Source organism: Glandiceps talaboti, chromosome 22, assembly GCF_964340395.1.
Source record: "Glandiceps talaboti chromosome 22, keGlaTala1.1, whole genome shotgun sequence".
In the NCBI taxonomy this organism is placed as follows: domain Eukaryota; kingdom Metazoa; phylum Hemichordata; class Enteropneusta; family Spengelidae; genus Glandiceps; species Glandiceps talaboti.
In genome coordinates, this window is record NC_135570.1 from 9,849,920 (window position 1) to 9,868,315 (window position 18,396).

General features: G+C 36.1%; 2 protein-coding genes across 2 annotated transcripts; both read right to left on the minus strand.

The window, feature by feature from the left end:
- Nucleotides 1-1,263: 1,263 nt before the first annotated feature.
- Nucleotides 1,264-10,395, minus strand: LOC144452515 (UDP-glucuronosyltransferase 2C1-like). Its single transcript, XM_078143617.1, has 6 exons — nucleotides 10,159-10,395; nucleotides 5,218-6,009; nucleotides 3,690-3,918; nucleotides 2,747-2,966; nucleotides 1,977-2,169; nucleotides 1,264-1,269 (listed from the first exon to the last, which is right to left on the minus strand). The coding sequence occupies exons 1-6, from the start codon at nucleotides 10,393-10,395 to the stop codon at nucleotides 1,264-1,266; spliced, it is 1,677 nt and encodes a 558-aa protein (XP_077999743.1).
- A 1,997-nt stretch (nucleotides 10,396-12,392) lies between these two features.
- LOC144452228 (aqualysin-1-like) lies at nucleotides 12,393-17,532 on the minus strand. Its single transcript, XM_078143280.1, has 8 exons — nucleotides 17,416-17,532; nucleotides 16,968-17,090; nucleotides 16,341-16,464; nucleotides 15,388-15,497; nucleotides 14,731-14,884; nucleotides 14,406-14,590; nucleotides 13,030-13,201; nucleotides 12,393-12,532 (listed from the first exon to the last, which is right to left on the minus strand). Exons 1-8 carry the CDS (start codon nucleotides 17,530-17,532, stop codon nucleotides 12,393-12,395), a joined length of 1,125 nt encoding a protein of 374 aa, XP_077999406.1.
- Nucleotides 17,533-18,396: the final 864 nt, after the last annotated feature.

Below are 18,396 nucleotides of genomic sequence, written 5' to 3' on the forward strand. Positions count from 1 at the left end.
GGCTGTTTTTTTTTTATTAATTACAACAAAGAAAATTTACATGTTAAACTGTATCCCAGACCACTATTATCTAGAGCGGTTGAAACTGTATACAGACTAGCTACCCAAGTTCGCAAGTACCCTGCATGTGTAATATTTATGTGCTGTAACTTTTTTTTAGCTAACCTCGCCCATTTCATTTTATGTCATAGTCATAGTTTTCTTAGGTAAGGTTGAAATGTTTAGAAATATTACACCAAATAATATCCATGGAGATAAGAGGGGATTTTGCCGGGCATTGGGTAGTATATTGTAACTGTGATCTTAAAAGGGAGGGTAATACACATTTGATGGTAAGCCACGGTGATACCTCGCAAGGCACAGTACAATTTTTCTGCTGCGCAGCGAAACGCCGCTTGACGGTGCGCGTGCGTCGCGGACGGTGCCGTAAAAGAGGTCGTAGCGTAGTTTACGACGATGCGGTGAAACCTACTACAAGATCTGAAGAATGGGAGCACATACAAACACAACTGAAGATACTTGACTTCATGTGAATACATTTATTTTCAATTCGGAACTACCAATGAACAATTCAATGATTATTTCATGGAGTGGCTATAACGCTAAAGATAATTTTACAGTTGCTTAATTTTTCCACATTTCAAGAGAATTTTCGACAGATAAATCCCAACAAGTAATGGTAAGTACTGCATTTCCTCTTATACGTATTATACATATTATATAATGTAGTCGTTCCCATCATGGACCATTTCCCATTCACTACCTATTTGTACACAGTGACTCGAGGTACATGTAATAAAGTAGTAACTTAGGCAAAATAAACAATTATAGTGTTTTCCCCATAAGCACATACCGTTACATAGCCCATAGGTGTTGGGTTTATGCTACCATGGCGACTGCCATGATAGTAAATGTATATGGACAAACATATGCAGATGAAATCCATGCAAATAAGAGATACACAATAAATAATCCAGCTTCGGTGAATATGATGGTATATACAGTACTAGTACTGGTGGAAATAGATGTTGTCTCTGTCCAATTGTAGTTATCGATATATCTAGCGAGACGGTCATCGTGACTTGAATTCACTTCAGGAGCGATTGTGAATTGATTTAAACTCGGTTCATTTTGTCGATCTATTTTGTATGAAAAAAACGAACACTGAGGAGAAACCATTCATTATAAATGACTAAACTGTGTCCCGTTTATATCAGGAGGAAAATGCGGGTCTTATTTGAAATTTCAAAAACCCTTACATTTCTACGGCTATCAAGTGACAAAATTATATGTGTTCACTACAGATACATTTACATTACAAATTACAGTAAAACCACGCCTTTATGAAAATGTGTGGATTGTTTTGAAATAGTGGACATAGAATAGACCGTCACATCAACTATACATATACTCTTTTGGAGTGTAAGGTTTACCCTTCCTATAATAAATTCATTTCATTATCGAATTCTAATAATGTAACATATTCAAATAATTTAGCTTCAGTTATTCATTTTGCAATGAAAAATAGAGAAGAATTTCCCTCTATGAACCGGAACGTTTGTGACATTGTTTGCTCTTTAGGCCTGTGGCCTTATTGTTCTGAAATAAACTGATTGATTTGTCGTGATGCGTGTCGCTAAAACTGAGCAATGACTTTTCAAGTAAATGTGGAGGTAAGATTACCGTATGCACGAGACACCGGTTACTCGGTGGGAAAACAAATTGGATGAGGTAGGTTTCAAATTGTATTGCTATATAAAGGAAAAATATAACTGATAATTTGTCAATAAGTAAACATCATTAGTAACTATTACTAAAAAGTATAGTTGGCAAAACATTCTAGAGAATTGAAATCATTAAAAATAGAATTCGTACATTAGTAACTTGAGTGACTTTTACGCAACTTTTTGTTTCAGTTTTCTTTGAAATATTCTGCTGATAAAACAGCACGACCGAAAAATCACGAATACACAAACTGCAGTAACACAGATTACGAAAACAAAGACATCAATCAAATAATACTGGAAGAAATTCAAATCGACTGCCTTGGATTCGAGATGTTTGCCACCATGTTTGATGACGTATTCAACCCAATATATCATGGTGTCCTTAGGGGACATGGGTTTATCCCTGTGAATACCGGACAGACGGACAGCATTCTCCTTGTACCTGCAAAATATAGAGGATGGACCAGAATGCATCACACTGTTCACGCTTCGGCAAAATTTATATAAGATAAGGTTCACAGAATTATCTATAATGTGTGCATTGAAACCATTCACACAGTGTAACATTGATAAACAACTCATATTGCAATGGAATAATGGCTATCCAAAGAAGGGTCAAAGGTTACACGCAAAATATTATTGCTGGCAGTTTATCTAGATAAGTTGTATGTTGTTTGAGTTGTGCAATTTGTTGATAGTAATCCAATACAAGCAGCAATCAAGCTGTGTTGTTAGTGATTAGAATCTATCTAATTAAGTCATATAGTACACGGAGACCGGCGATGGCACTTACTCTATGGATTTATGTGAGAAGCCAATTTTGAAGACAGGAAAAAAAAAATCTGGCATAATAAAAACAACAGAGAAATCAGACCGAATACGGGATTTGGGTTGATTGTGTCTGCGCCTAGTGAGAACTGGCACATTATGAATACTCTTAATTCTTATTATTATAAACAAGGCGTATTTATGTAATTATGAAAACGTGGAATGCACAATTGAACGTCATTCTTGTGTACCTTGGATCTGTTATCACCATGGAAACGGCTTCATACAGGTTTTCTGAGGAGAAAGTCTTCACATCGAGAGTTACACCCATTCCCTTGTCCGTCATCGTCTGCACATTGTTATGTTGATCGTAGAATAAAGGTACTCCTACGATTGGTATCCCGTGGTAAAGTGCCTCGTAAAGACCGTTTATACCACCGTGGCAAACGAATACTCTGGTCTTCGGATGAGCTGCATTTGTAAAACATACTGAAATTAAGTCTGATATTGTGTTTTAATTAATTCATGAAATGAAATTTTCCCAAAATTTGCTATAATGTGATTGGTCAAAGTTCAAGATTACAGTAGTTACTCGGTTTAGCGCCCTCACACGGGCAAGCGCCCAGTGTGTTTGTTTCGACAATGTCTATTTTTAGATAATTGGAATCCTGGCATACTACTACCCACAATTACTTATCGTGGGAAATATGCGTTTAATATCAAAACGATATCAAATTAAATGATATTGGACATTATTTTCATAAGTTGGTAGGTATGTCGTATCTAAGAAATACAACATCTTCGTGTTATACGTACTTGAGTAAACTGTTAGAACGACATTGAGTAATGAATTAAGCTCATTATTATTGAAACACTCAAACACCCTTACATTTCCTGCACTTTTGCCTCTATATAATGCGTCGTACTATGTTATAAAATATGCGTTTGGACGCGTGTTTATCACTAATTAGATACGATTGCTTGGTGGGGGAACTGCAGAGGCTTGGGGATCTTTGTATGATTGGATGGACAAGAACTTGATCGCGAAGCAATAAAGGGTCACTTAATATGAGCTCCTCGTTTTGAGCCGCGTTAGTGCACACGAGGAAATACAATTTTTAAAGCCTTCTTGTGTCACAATAAATCAGCGACGTCATCATTCTAATTTATATTACAACAGTTATATTTCCTTACCCAGTAAATCATTTTGTGGAATCCACTTCATCAATTTAAACTTGTCATCGTTCTGTAGGTAATCGGGTGGTTTATCCCCTCCGAACTTTGCTACTACTTTCTGCGGTAGTTTTTGGAGGCCCAAGGCAAACTTTTTGAAATGCTCTTCGTCGTCGAATACTGCATACGTTCCCAGAGAAAATACGATAATGCCATGCTCTCCCGATGATGCAATAAAATTTTCGAGATCCTGTAAGTAGGGAAACCTAGTGTTACATCAAATGTCAGGACAACCACTATATCTATCTTGTCTAGGGGTTAAAAATTGTTTCATTTCATTACATATTGAGCCTAGATCGTGTCGTTCCGCCCTCATCGGCCTCCTCTCGCTGACCGATGTGTGAGGGCGCCCCTTCACGGCGTACCTCACAGACTAACATTGCGCCCTAAGCTATATATTACAGTGTGAAGAAGTTCTATATATAAGCATCATGATCTGAAATATCTAACAATATATCCCTGCTCTTTCAGCTTAGGCCAAATAAAAAAATAGTGTCTTTCCGATAACCCGACCGACCGTATATATAGTTTAACATTTTTTGCATGCAAAAAGCTAAAATGGTAAGAATTTACTTCATTTCCGTGTACACCTTCATGCCTTTGCCTAATTTTGTTGTAAATTTTGTTGTAAAAATTGTGTTCCAGAGAGAAACCAGGTCGTCTTAGACAATAACAGTATAGTCTTTATAATGTGTTCATCTACTTAACTTATAATTGTCTTCATTTACTTCTTTTACACCTCATCAAACCCTCGAAAAAAAAATTGTAGCCGACGAGTGTCTTATCTTGGGGTCAAGTAATTAAAAAAAATTAAAGTAAAAATAAAATGAAATTACCATATTTTCTGGTCATGTTATCGGAAACAAACCTTCCTTTTTTAATTTTGCCTTACTAACATATGTTAGATATACACAAATTAAAACTATTGTGTCGATGTGGTACATTACATATAAGTGTGTGATAACTGTTATGTGGTTATAATCACTCTCTGATTAAGATAGTGTGCACACTTCAAGGCCCCGAATTAAACACTGCATAATCACGGAGGTCATATCAGAAGCCATTCAATGGCTTATATCAATATGTCGCAACAAATAAAGTTTTATGTCAGCTTAGTTTGCTGGAAGCTACGTTGCTGTTCTCGTACAGAAGAATTAGAAATGCCTCATCGTAATTTGCCTTAAAATTTGAAATTCTTCTAATTTTGATCGTGAGCATTGTTGCTGACAATATGACAAAGAATCGCCACATACAAATAAGCTTATGTACCATCATTTGGATCCCAAGTTACCATATCTACTTAAAAAAAATAAACACTTGCATGAATTTGTTCTTCATATTAACAAATAAAATAATATTCATTAAAGTTTAAAAGGCACTTGCACTTCATTTAACAATCGCAATAACAAGTTTACACAGTTTAAAAGATAACACAACAACAACAACAACAACAACAACAACAACAACAACAACAACAACAACAACCTACCTTTTCTAAAGGCGAAACTGGTGTGATTAGATAACCACCGCCTAAAAAGATAACTTTTGGCATGAAAGGCCTCGGAAAGTCAAACGTAAAGTCTGTATTAAACAAAAATACGTCTGCGTGAAGAAACACTTCCCAAATATTTAGTTCAGGTTTGATGTTATATTTTTGTTGTATGTCTTCATAGGAAATGAGTAGTGTGGATACCATTATGTATTGCATAGCGAAGTACGCTGAATTGTACAGTCTATCCAAGAACGACATCTTGTTTGTTAGACCTAAGCCTATGCTTGGTGTATATGCTGGGTTTACCGGGATATCATACAACAGGGCATCCCATTCCGGTAGGATGCGGTTTGCAGCAATCAAAATGAAGGGAAGGTTAAGATAGTGGGCGAGTAGAGCACCACAGGGTGTGACTTCACAAGAAACTATCAGATCAAATGAAGTGTTCTTCAGTCGTGTCATTAAGGCTGTGTCCTGGAACAGTGACTCACAATCAAAGCTAAGTTGATACAAATACTGGAACATGTGAATCCATCCCATATTACCACTTAAAGCAAGGTCAGGTAAGGGATTCTCCTTATGGTTAAACTTGCCCGTAAACACATCAACATTCAACTTAACTGATTCTGATTTTAAAGAGATGTTTATGTTTGGGTGATAGACCCTGGATACCAACAGGGTCACATTGTGTCCACCGTCTGCCAGGTCTTCTGCTACTTTTTTCACAAACAAGAAAAGGCTACCGGTGCTAACACTTGGCACCACAAGTATATTGCTGCAACACACATCCTTTGTGGCAATCGTAGCAAAAGTCAAAGTCAAAAGAGTCAAATGAACCAAATTAGTCATCTTAAAAACGTTAGCCGTTAGCGATTCTCCACCCTGGCATGTTTTTAAGCATAGCATTCTATGTGTAAAATGCGCTTGTTTGTTTGACTAGTCCAGGCTTAAACAAGACAATACCGCTGGGTATGAACTGATGTAACCCGTAACATTCTAGAAACTATTAATCATAATAGTTCTGCTACTTTGTTTACGAGCCCAACAGTCTAAAAATAGAATGACATATGTTATTTTTTTTACATTTTTTATCCCCACATATCTAATGGGTTATAATTGGAAACATTTCAATGAATTTTAAGGGTAGGGAATAAATATTATTGTGGTCTCATAGATAATACTAACTCCTAGTAAGGAGATTATTTTGTTAAGTCTTTCACATTGAAAGCGTATGCAATATCAGAAATAGTGATCATGGAACCCTTGTTACTTTTAAATATTTTATGACTTTATGAGTTTGTATACTTGCATTACCTTTTCCAGCCAGACAGGGGGAGAGGAAGATTTGAGAGTATGTTCCACGTGTAGTCCATTGTAGCATGTCTTTTTATTGTCAAGTATGATAGTGCTGATATAAATATATATATATATATATATATAGTTTTGATTGTAACTCGGAGTCTCACGCATAGTGCGATCATCAGACCTATCGAAACTATCAAAACTATTGCGCTCTGCCACTGCGGTATAGAGCACTGTGTCTTAGCAGATTGATACTCACCGAGATATACATACACACACACACACACACACACACACACACACACACACACACACACACATATATATATATATATATATATATATATATATATATATATATATATATATATATATATATATATATATAGACAAGCAGACAAACAGACATACACAGAAAGACAGACAGACAGACAGACAGACAGACAGACAGACAGACAGACATACTGACAGACAGACTGATAGACAGATAGATAGACAAAAGCACAACCTTCCGTAACGGAAGGTAAAACTTGGTAAACTCCAAATATGCAGATTTTATTAAAAACCAGTTTTATATCCTAGAAACATACCCAACTAAGTTTCATAATATAGAATTATACGTGATACAGAATACGTATATTTAATCTTAGGATAAACACGAGAAAACACTCAAGGCGTAAATTTCTTTCAAAAGAAAACTATGTCTTGTATAATTGTATCACAGATAGCATAAATGATACCATTTACTATCTCTTAAACCTGTATTAGATGCTCTTTGGAAATTTCAAATAACCAAAGATATATATTCACTCAAAATTGGTCAATTACTTATTAAAAAAAGACATTGCAGCTGCGAATTAGTGGTCAATATTATCTGTCGGTAGTGTAGTGGTAAGTTTAAATCTTGAGCGAAAGCTTGGTTTTGAATATGTCACCATGTTAAAACTGAACTAGTTATAAGTGGAATATCATTTTCAATCAGACAACCATAATATATTCACTGCAAACTGTTAAAATACCAATAATTATATATTGTACATGTTAACCAGTGGTCGACATTGCCCATAAGCAGTACAGAAACAGATTGAAATCGTAATCGCCGTTGGGGACGTTGATTTTTGAGTGAAACCCCCAAAAATAAATTTGATTTGATTGATTGATTGATTGATCGTGTGTGTATACGTATACAGCTACAAAAGATATGTTTACCCACAAGTTATGCAATATTGATCACTGTGTACGATATTTCGAATAATACGTTAATGCAACTAACAAAACACAAAAAAGTTCCAGGTGAAGCTAGTGCACATTTAAATAAAATATCTCTGTCAAATCCAGTTAGACTATAGCAAAATCTATGGATAGACACTGAAGAAGGTACAAGTGATTTGTTCGAAACAAGTATATATCTCAATCTAAAGTGGAAGAAGAGAACCTGTTTTTGAATAATCTCAGTTGTTTAAGCACATCTGAGACAATTAAGTAACACAGTATCCCATTTTTTAAAAACTTGCCAGGAACTAAACTCCTAAACTAATAACGTTAATGTATAATGACTTGAAACCATTAAAATTCATGTAACACATTTCCTGGAAATGAGACGAAAATGGGAGAACAACATCTACATAAGTATCGTGTATATAAATCTCATTGGTTGTAATTTTAATTGTTAAACCTGCACTAGCTGCAACTGGGACATTGTTTTTTCATCAAATAAACAAAGATATATTTCCCTAAAAATTCGCCCATTACTTACGTTACTTATTATACATCGTATCTGTTAATTAGTTGTCAATACTATGTGTACGTAGTGTAGTGGCAAGTTTAAATCTTGCTAAAGTTCGTGTTTGAATCTGTCACACTGTTAAAACAGCACTAGTGGAAACTGGAGTATTATTTACCGATCAGACAACCACAATATATTGTTAAAATACCAATAATCATATATTGTAATGTTAACCAGTGGTCGATATGTATCCCTAAAGCAGTACAGAAACATGTTGAAATCGAGGTCGCCATTGAGGGCGCAATTTACTAGATAAATCGTGCAGGTACAGAAAATATGTTTACTCACGTACACGTGATGCAGTACTGATCACGGTGTACGATACTTCGAGCAATAAGTTAATGTACCTAATAAAACATTTTTTTGAAAAACGTTCTAGTTACAACTGGTGCAGCTTTTGATATAAAATTTTTAAATAAATTTGTATAGGCACATCTAGAATATTCAAATTTTTATGAGTAAAAATGAGACAACAACACATTGATTGTAAATTGTAATTGTTAATGTTTTTTTGTAACTGTTATGGTTATTTTTAACACCTAGTCTATTTAGGTGTTTTATTTTCTTACACTCTTTTGATATTTTGTTGATAAAAATGCAACATTTCAAAAACTTTGGATAACAATGATTGGTTTGCAGTATTTTCACTTGTAAAGTGTGATTTTTTGAAAGAAATAACCAAAACCTTGAAAATTATGATGTAAAATTTATTACATTTGCTAAAAAAATAAAGACTCCAAATTTTATATATTTGCCCACTGTAGTTAATGTTAGTATTTCTTATTCTTATTTCTTTCTGCCATACTTACTGTATTTTTAATGATTTCCTCATCCGTTATGACGTGTTCTTTCACGTCTTCTTATCAACACATACACAGTATAGCGAAAAAAGAGATAGGTTTAAAGTGGCACAATCTGAGTTTATAAGCTTTTCACTCGAATGAAAATTCTTACATGAAAAACTTGGTTAAACTATTTTAGTATAATGTTAATGTCAATGTATACCTTCTATGACGACACAACAATGGTCTTCTGGCATTGTTAGAACAGTTGATGTCATAGTAGGGGTTTCTTGAACATTTTTGATACATATGATAAATTATGTCATCGGATTGTATATGAGTTAGGGACCGGTCAGTTTCTCCAGCCTGGAGGGGGGGGGGCGGTGGATTCTTAAATTGGGCCGACAAAAAGTCACTGACCCCCCCCCCCCCCCTATCTGTAAAACCCAAAACAGGCTGACCCCCCCATCACTTAATTCTAAAACATGATGACCCCCCCCCCCCCATATATGATATTCGCATGAGTGACAGGTATTTTTTGATCGTGACTCAGTGTGGACTGCTTGACTGTCTTGCATCTACTTTATAAGATCCCGGGTTAGCACTATCATAATTATAATTATTGAATACACAGGGTAAATATATTTGAAAAGGAGTTTAGAACGACGTCGGTGTTGACGAAGAATAACTCGTCGTCAGCATATACATCTCGTATACCCAACTCTGGCTTAATGTTATATTTCTGTTTAACCTTCCCATAAGGTGTAAAGACGATGTTGATTGTGATGTATCTCATGACAAAGTAGAGAGTATTGTATGTTCTCTGAAGAAAGTTCATTTCATCTGGCAGACCTGATGCTACACATGGTATATACGCTGGGTTGTTTGGGATATAGAACATGTCGGCATCCCATACGGGTATGATACGAGTAGCTCCAACAAGAACGAAGGGAAGGTCTAGGAAATGAGCCACTAGAGCGGCACAGGGGGTAAACTCGAACGCAATTACCAGATCAAAATTGATTTCTGTAACCGCTTTATAAAAGTCTCGTCAGAGAATAAACTTACGCAATCTTCACTGTAATTGTACAAGAAAATAGATATATGAAAACAGCTCATTGTTCCACTCAGTGCGATGTCAGAAAACAGTTCTATGTTATCACCCATATCCATGACTCCCTTGAACCTCTCTAAAGTTATGTTCGACAAATCTGACGACTGAACGATGTCTTCATAGTAAACACTGGACACTACTATTGTTACACGGTGTCCCTGTTCGTTCAGGTTCCTTGCAATCTGGGCCATCACGAAAAATCGACTTCCAACACTCATGCTTGGTACTATTAGTATATTACTACACGACACGTCTCCGATGATTTGGCTTACAACTACAGCTAATATACTTAAAGACACTACGAGCGAAGCCATTTGCAACTCGTACAACTGTTTGCTTTCTTTGAAAGAAACACTTATTTGAATAACGCCTTTATTTAAAGAGTCTCTACGTCTCACCGTCGCTGGTGGCGAGATTACTCTCTTAATGTTATAGTACCTCTTCATAGCATGATAGCATCATTCTCTCAACAAAATTACTAAGAGAGCTCGACCCTTCAGTAATTTACAAGTGGGTGAGTGTCAGGGAAATGGGGCTAGGTCAGACTTTACAAATCAGTTCTCAGGAGAGGGCAAAATTTAAGAAAATGAAATTAGGGGAGGGTACATGACTAAATTTATTATCTAACTCTGCATTGTGTTGGGAGTTTTTAGCATCTCACCACTGCCACCACTGCCACATCCCACTGCTGCCACATCCCATCGCTGCTACTGTTGTACCATAATAACATAGCATAACATATCAGTGAAATCGCTGCATGCAACCATGCAATGAATACATTGTTAGTTGTGGTGTGAAGAGAGGAGTAGGTTTCACAGAAGAGTAGGGAGAACCGTGTTGTTAATTACTGAAAATCATTAATTATGCAAATAACTCATTAAAACTAACTGTTACATCGATAAACTGTGCCACACATGTGCATCCTGGTTTCATGAATGTGTGTACGACATTATATAGAACTTGAAGCTTGCACTCTTCGTATATAGCCTAATTACTGAAAAACATTAATTAATTATGCAAATGACTCATTACAACTAAAAGCTACATCAACAAGGTTTTCAGGACATGTGCCCTTTGTGTTGTTTGAAGTATGTACCAAATTATATTCAGTTCTTAACAGATAGCCTAATTACTGAAAATCATTAATTATGCAAATGAGTTCCAGTTTATGCATAGCCACGTGCTATACAGTGACTAGCTGGAACACTGCAATTTGGTTTGCGTCTCATTGTTGTGTCTGGGCAAAGTTTGTGCTCAAGTCAATCCAGCTGAATATATGGGAACCTGATAGGATTGAGGTTATTATGTGAATGATACCTCTTTGCGTTTAGAAACAGTAGGGATTGCTAACTTCCACGAGAGTTTACGAGTAGAAAGATGGTTGTGTCATTGTATATTGTGCCATATACTGGGGCGGGCAGGGAGAGGGGCTTAACGTTGTTACTATGAATAATGTAGGGAAAGGTAGAATGTCGTGTAGTATAGTGGGCTCTGGTGAGATATTGGATGTGTGATCTGGTATGGTGTTTTATGTTGTAGTATGGTCTCTAGTGAAATGTGGTGTGGTATGTTGTCGTGTGATGTGATGTGATGTGATGTGACGTGATGTGATGTGATGTTATGGTGTGTTGTATGGTATGGTGTCTTGTTGTGATATGAAATTGTATTTTGTATTCACATTATGGTCATCTAAATAAGGTAGAGTTGTATTTTTCACTTATCGTCCTTTAGTGATAATTATATTGATACCTCAACTTCACTCTGATATAATAATTAATAAAACAGTAAACAATACATTGTATACCTGCTAAATAGATGTCTTTAATTGCTATTTCAAACTCTCAAATTACAAAGCAATTGATTTGATATAATAAGCGAGAACATCCCTATGCAGCAAGTCTGAGATTTGTTTCGATGTATCTGTAGGAGAAACATAACAAGAAGTTATTAAAATGTACAGCCTTTGTTGAATACGTTTATACAACGAGTATACAACTGAAGTAACGCTCTTTCTCTATGTACTACCCTCGTTTATAGCATTCATATCAAGTGTAAAAGTATACTGTTTCAATTGGTTTATTTACAAGCCTAGCACATGGCCTTCCTAAAGTGGTCAATTAGCAAATGAAGTCAGTATACTTTTACACTTGATATGGATGTTACGAATGACTTTACCTTGCTATCGTGTTTAATCACAGTAGAGGAGCAGGTTTGGAGAACCAGCGCCAGGATTACTGATTACGCCACTTGTAGCATCGCCTGCTATCTTAGATTTGCAGTTTGCTCCAGTTGAACACTGTCCAGATGCCAAATGCACAGCGAGGACACCTGTTGATTGAGACAGTAGTACATGTTATTATATCATCAGCTTCTGTTGGTTGTCTTACAAATCTTTTCGCCTCTCGTCGATTGTTTTATCCTTGGGTTACTGCAGAATATATTTGTCATAAGTATCGCTATTAGTTTTGTAAAATGCACAAATAGATATTTCCCCCCAATATTTTTCTTGGTTCAGCCAAGGAAAATAGGAGTGACCCAAGGGGTCTTTGTCACTACGAGTCGCTAGACGAGTAGTGATAACCATTAAGTCATGAGTATTTTCCGGCTGAATGAAGAAAAATATCAGAGAATAATATAATTATACCTGGACCAGTAATATCAAAGAAAGGTCGGGAAAAGTAATATCAATTTTGAACGTTTTAACTCAAATTTCGAACACAGCAGAACCAGTGACGTAGACACCCGTTGTTGTGACATAGAGTGACATAGAACGACAGGGGCATAAATGCTACATTTTTCGCTATGCATGGTATAACTTTACTTACCAGCAACATGTGGGCAGGACATGGAAGTTCCACTCATGGTTGTATAAGATGAGTCTGAAAGATGGTATGAACTGTAGACGCTGGACCCGCCAGCAAAGACATCGACACATGTACCGTAGTTAGAGAAACTTGATCTTGCATCAGAGCTTGTAGTAGAACCGACAGTTTCGGCCTGTAAGTAGTGCAAAAACTTTCGCTTAGAAGCTACTTAAATACAACTTACTAGTTATTGTACTATTGTTTAGCACCTTTCTGTATATACAAAGATATTTATACTGTGTTAAAAATGAGTGCTTTTACTAAACTGCCAATGATCACGTTAACTCAGCTGGTTAGAGCACTTTGGCTACTATTCAGGGGACGGATTCGAATTCTACACGTGTTCTTTTTTCCCCTCGATTTCATTTCGTTTAAAATATTTAAGCGAGTTTCCTATGTACACATGTCAACTGGATAATCTCAAAAAAACTCAACTTAAAAGGTGAAAGGTTAAAGGTTTCCAAATATACTGACTAGCCTTCAAAGATTCATCAGACAAGCAAAACCAAAGTTATCAAAACATGTACACACACACACACACACACACACACGCACAAAGCACACACAAGCACGCACATACATACATACATACATACATACATACAGACAGACAGACAGACAGACAGACAGACAGACAGACAGACATACATACATACATACATACATACATACATACATTCATACATTCATACATACATACATACATACATACATACATACATACATACATACATACATACATACATACAAATACAATTTGTACTGTTTATAATTCTCTATCTTTTTATGGTACATAGAATCTAACCAACCACAAATGCAAAACAGACTAGTAAGTTATTAAGATAAAGAACTAACATCAGTCCAACTACAGAGTGATGTGCACACTGTGAAAAGCCAAGTCTTGAGGAAAGTAGTAGCAAGTTTGATAATGAACATATAGGATTAAGTAGTATCTTTTATTCAACGTTTCGGCTTTACACAGAAAGCCTTCTTCAGGCATATAGCAATGTAGAGGCGAGCTTTTACCTAGCTAGCAACACACGCCTGTACATTGCTCTATTCCTGAAGAAGGCTATCTGTGTAAAGCCAAAACGTTGGATAGAAGATATCGCTTAATCCTTCGTGTAATCCGTGTCTTCATTATCAAACTAGTTAGTTAGTTAGTTAGTTAGTTAGTTAGTTAGGTACTTACTTACTTACTTACTTACTTACTTACTTACTTACTTACTTACTTACTTACTTACTTACTTACTTACTTACTTACTTACTTACTTACTTACTTACTTAGCTAGCTAGTTCTATTTAGCTTCCTAAAAAGACAAAGTTTACACGCTCACCTCAGCAGTTCTAGCTGGAGATTGGTTGCAGGCATCGGCATTGCTGTTACCAGCAGACACAGCAGTGGGGACACCAGCAGCAATGAGGTCACGCACTCCATTGTCCAATGCGTTACTGGCACCACCTCCAATAGACATAGAGCATACACCTGGTCTTATACCACTATCTGCAATTGCTTCCAAACCTAAAAGCGATCGATAAGAGGTTGTGGTTTTATCAAAAGCAAACGATTACTCCGATTGTTTGAGAAAACCATTAGAATATTGTTAGTTTCATTTTTTTCTTTTTCAACATTTTAAACGGAGAAGCAATGTGAATACTAACCAGCGACAATATTGCTTGTTAAACCAGACCCTTGGCAGTTAAGCACACGAACAGCATGTACATCGGCACCTCTGGCAACTCCAACACCACCATTCAGAGCTCGTCCAGTAGCAGTACCACCACAGTGGGTACCATGTCCATGGCAATCCTCTCCCTATTAATATTACAACATCAAAAATAGAATTCAATGAGCTAAGATTAAATACATAAGTAAACTGTAAATTGCAACACAAATTGATACATACCATACGTTTTGGAGAAATATCCATCACAATAACACAAGACTTACAAAGCAAGTCGAGTGATATAAAATCGTATTAAAAGCATGTCAGTCAAAACTTAGAATTCGTGAAGAGCTGAACACTTGCTAGGCGCCTTTAAAGGTTAAGTGATGGCAATTCATCCTCGTTCTGATGTTCACAAGTTGGTCAGATCAATACAAGCTATAGAGTCAGAATTGTTTAATGGGTCAAATTGAGTTACCAATTTTGGTTTTCCTATTCGGTGTGATATTGTAATGCATATAAATATGTCGAAATAGTTTGCGGGTTCAGGCTCGGCCAAACGAGAGTATGGATTTTGCACATTTCATTTATACTATGAGAAAAAACCGACACATTTGCAAATGGAAACATATGTTTTAAAGAGTCAACATACATCACCGCCGCTGGTGAAATCATATAAGAAAAATGCACGATTGGCAAACTCTTGATGGGTGTATCTCAGACCAGTGTCAGCAATAAAAACATGGGCACCTTCACCTTTACCTGTATTTGATATGATAAAAGAAGTGGTAATATGGATGAGAAATTAGCGATTTAGTCAAACAACTTTACTGTGTTTTCTACTTACATTTAAGTCCCTAACTTAACAAGTCGCACGATCAACATTAACCTGGGTTTGTTGAAAGTAATTTGAAATAAGCCCCGCATACTATTAGTCAACTAGTAAATACAACAATAAAACAACCAAAGTTTAATCCAGGTATTATAACAGCAACCCTTTCCCCCCACGATAAAAAATATTAGTATTGCATGAGTAAAATCGAGATAATGCTTGGAAATCTCAGAATTAGAGGAAGGAAATCTGATAAAATTTGCATATATGTTAGTACCTTGTATCATAATGTTTTCTCTAATAATTAACTATTATCACCTGTCTCTGTGGTGATAACTGTTCTGGACATGGAAAGCAGCTAATTCACGCCACGCGTAAACTGCTTTCAGTCCTAATTTCTTCATTGCACCAATAAAAACACTAGGGCCCTGAGCGTTTTGTCACTACTCGTCTTTTGACTTGTGAAAAATTAATGTCAATTTTGAAAGTTTCCACTCCATATTTGACACCGCAGAACAAATGACGTACACGTGCATTTGGCGTGACATATATGGCATGAAATTTGTCAAAAGCGATGAACTTGACTTATAAAGCCTTATTACATTGAAAATGAGCCTAACTTGATATGTAAACATCTTTTATCTAATCTGCAGAGGATGTTTATTCGTCCTATTACTTCCAATATTGACTTGAATGAGATATAACAACCGTATACAACACTTTCTTATTGAATGGCAGTACGAATTTGATATTATAAAGAGGTGTATTCCTACCATAGATATCCATAAGGCCATCCAATGGCAGGTTTCTCTGGTCAAGACGATCGCAACCCCATTGAACGTCTGCTGTCATGATCATATCTTCTTCAATATATTCAACTTCAGGAAAGGTTCTCAACTGTAATGTGAATATTTTGTGGAATATCCGGTCATCATGTAATCAGTACTTTGGACACCAAGTACAATAAATAGCTATATATATATTGAATGGATGATACAGACTATAACTTCATGTTATTTGTGTGCTCTTTGTGGTTATTTTAAGTTCTGTTATTATTTGCTGATACTATTGATTTGTGTCAAGAAGCTGGTAGCTGTTGTTAGGATTGCACTTAATTCTGATACAAAGTAACACTATGGCATCGTTTATTCGGTACCAAAACTTTGGGGAAAATATGTCTGTGTGATGATTTCTGAATCTTCTTGTACGTGCCTAACTATCTTTCACATTGTGTTGATTCTAAATAGAATTTAGAGTGAATTATCTATGTAAATATTGGACTTCAGTTACAGAATGAGATTCAACATACTGACAGATCACATTTGGAATGATATGGCAAAGGCAATTTTTTCTCCTAAAGTTAATGTTTTAGGTTCAAGCATTTTTCTGTTTATACTTACTACTGAGACATCCTTTCCAAAGGCGGTTACGGCAACACCATAGAAGACAGTTTTGTACGTTTTGGTCACAAAAGTTTGAGAATTCTCAATTTTCTTGTTAAAGGCTTGGATATCTGTACCAGCCTAGATGTATGAGAAATGAGTATAGTCTATTAACGACCATTAATCAATGATGCAGAGAAAAGAATAAGAAAAATACCAGATATACATCAGAAAAATCCATGGTTTCTAAACTACACAGGTGTCATTGTAGAATATGGCGTAATCTTTTATGTATGATCACACGTTGCATAACAATATTGTTTCTTTCAATTTAAAGGTGAATAGCGATTCAAAATCTAACGAACGTATCTCAATTCACATAGAGAACAAGCTTACATCAAAGCTCATTTTGTATACACCTGTCAGTGCTTGTAGATATGAATGTCGAACAAAATTGAATTCTTACCTTCAGCTTGACCATGAAACTGTTTGGAACAGCATCCCCTTGCTGAGCCTTGAAGAGTGGGGCCATTTGAGCAGCACTGGCTGCAGCCACGAACAACGCAAGTATAACGAAACGCATGATGATGAAATTGTACTGAAAGCAAACAAACAAGAAAGAAAGTGACATTTTGGCGTTATGTAGTAATGGAAGGCATACGTGTGAAGTATTGCTCGTAATCAATTGATATACACCATTTCATACAAACAAAGTGCCTCATTCATGCCTTAATCAAGAAACAGATGTAGTGGACATGTACACTTTAGACCAAAACGCCATACTGCGTCTTGTTGCCTACTTGTAAAGGATGACACTTCTACTTACCTGACAACTGTGAAGATCTGTCGAATGTATCAACTATGCTGAATTCAACCCCTTTTATTTCTAAGTAACTCTCATTATCTTGTCAGCATATGACATATTTCTAAGATAAATTGCTTCCTCCCTGATAAACACCTGGAACAAAATGATGATAATACACCATTTTTACTAAGTATAGTAACATTTCGTGTTGTCAGCTGATATGAAAAAAATGCTTAATCGTTGAAAATGATGAATTACGAAGATGTTGTTTCCCATGGCTCACACTGATGATAAGATGTGAATAACTGGCATGTAGTCTGACAGAGGCACATTGGGTTAGTCAAACACCCCCCCCCCCAAAAAAAGCCACAAATACACTCACCAATATACATACATACATACATACATACATACATACATACATACATACATACATGCATACATGCATACATGCATACATACATACATTTTGAATACATACACTTTTGAATGAGATTCGAATTTTGTGGTTGATCCGTTCATGTTAGGGGTCAAGAAACGAGGACAGGGATCTAAACACATAGGTCAAAATCATGGAGTGTACGGTAAAATCGCACTATTTCTCGAGATCGATTTTGACATGGATTTGCAGAAGACGATTAT

Coding starts and splice junctions, on each gene's coding strand:
- LOC144452515 (XM_078143617.1), bottom strand. CDS start 10,395: ATGGCCCAGATTGCAAGGAACCTGAACGAACAGGGACACCGTGTAACA. Junction 3,919..5,217: donor CAGTTTCGCCTTTAGAAAAG/GTAGGTTGTTGT, acceptor CCCTACTTACAG/GATCTCGAAAATTTTATTGC. Junction 2,170..2,746: donor ATGGTGATAACAGATCCAAG/GTACACAAGAAT, acceptor TATATTTTGCAG/GTACAAGGAGAATGCTGTCC.
- LOC144452228 (XM_078143280.1), bottom strand. CDS start 17,532: ATGCGTTTCGTTATACTTGCGTTGTTCGTGGCTGCAGCCAGTGCTGCT. Junction 16,465..16,967: donor TTGGAAAGGATGTCTCAGTA/GTAAGTATAAAC, acceptor TTCACATTACAG/TTGAGAACCTTTCCTGAAGT. Junction 14,885..15,387: donor ATTTCACCAGCGGCGGTGAT/GTATGTTGACTC, acceptor TAATATTAATAG/GGAGAGGATTGCCATGGACA.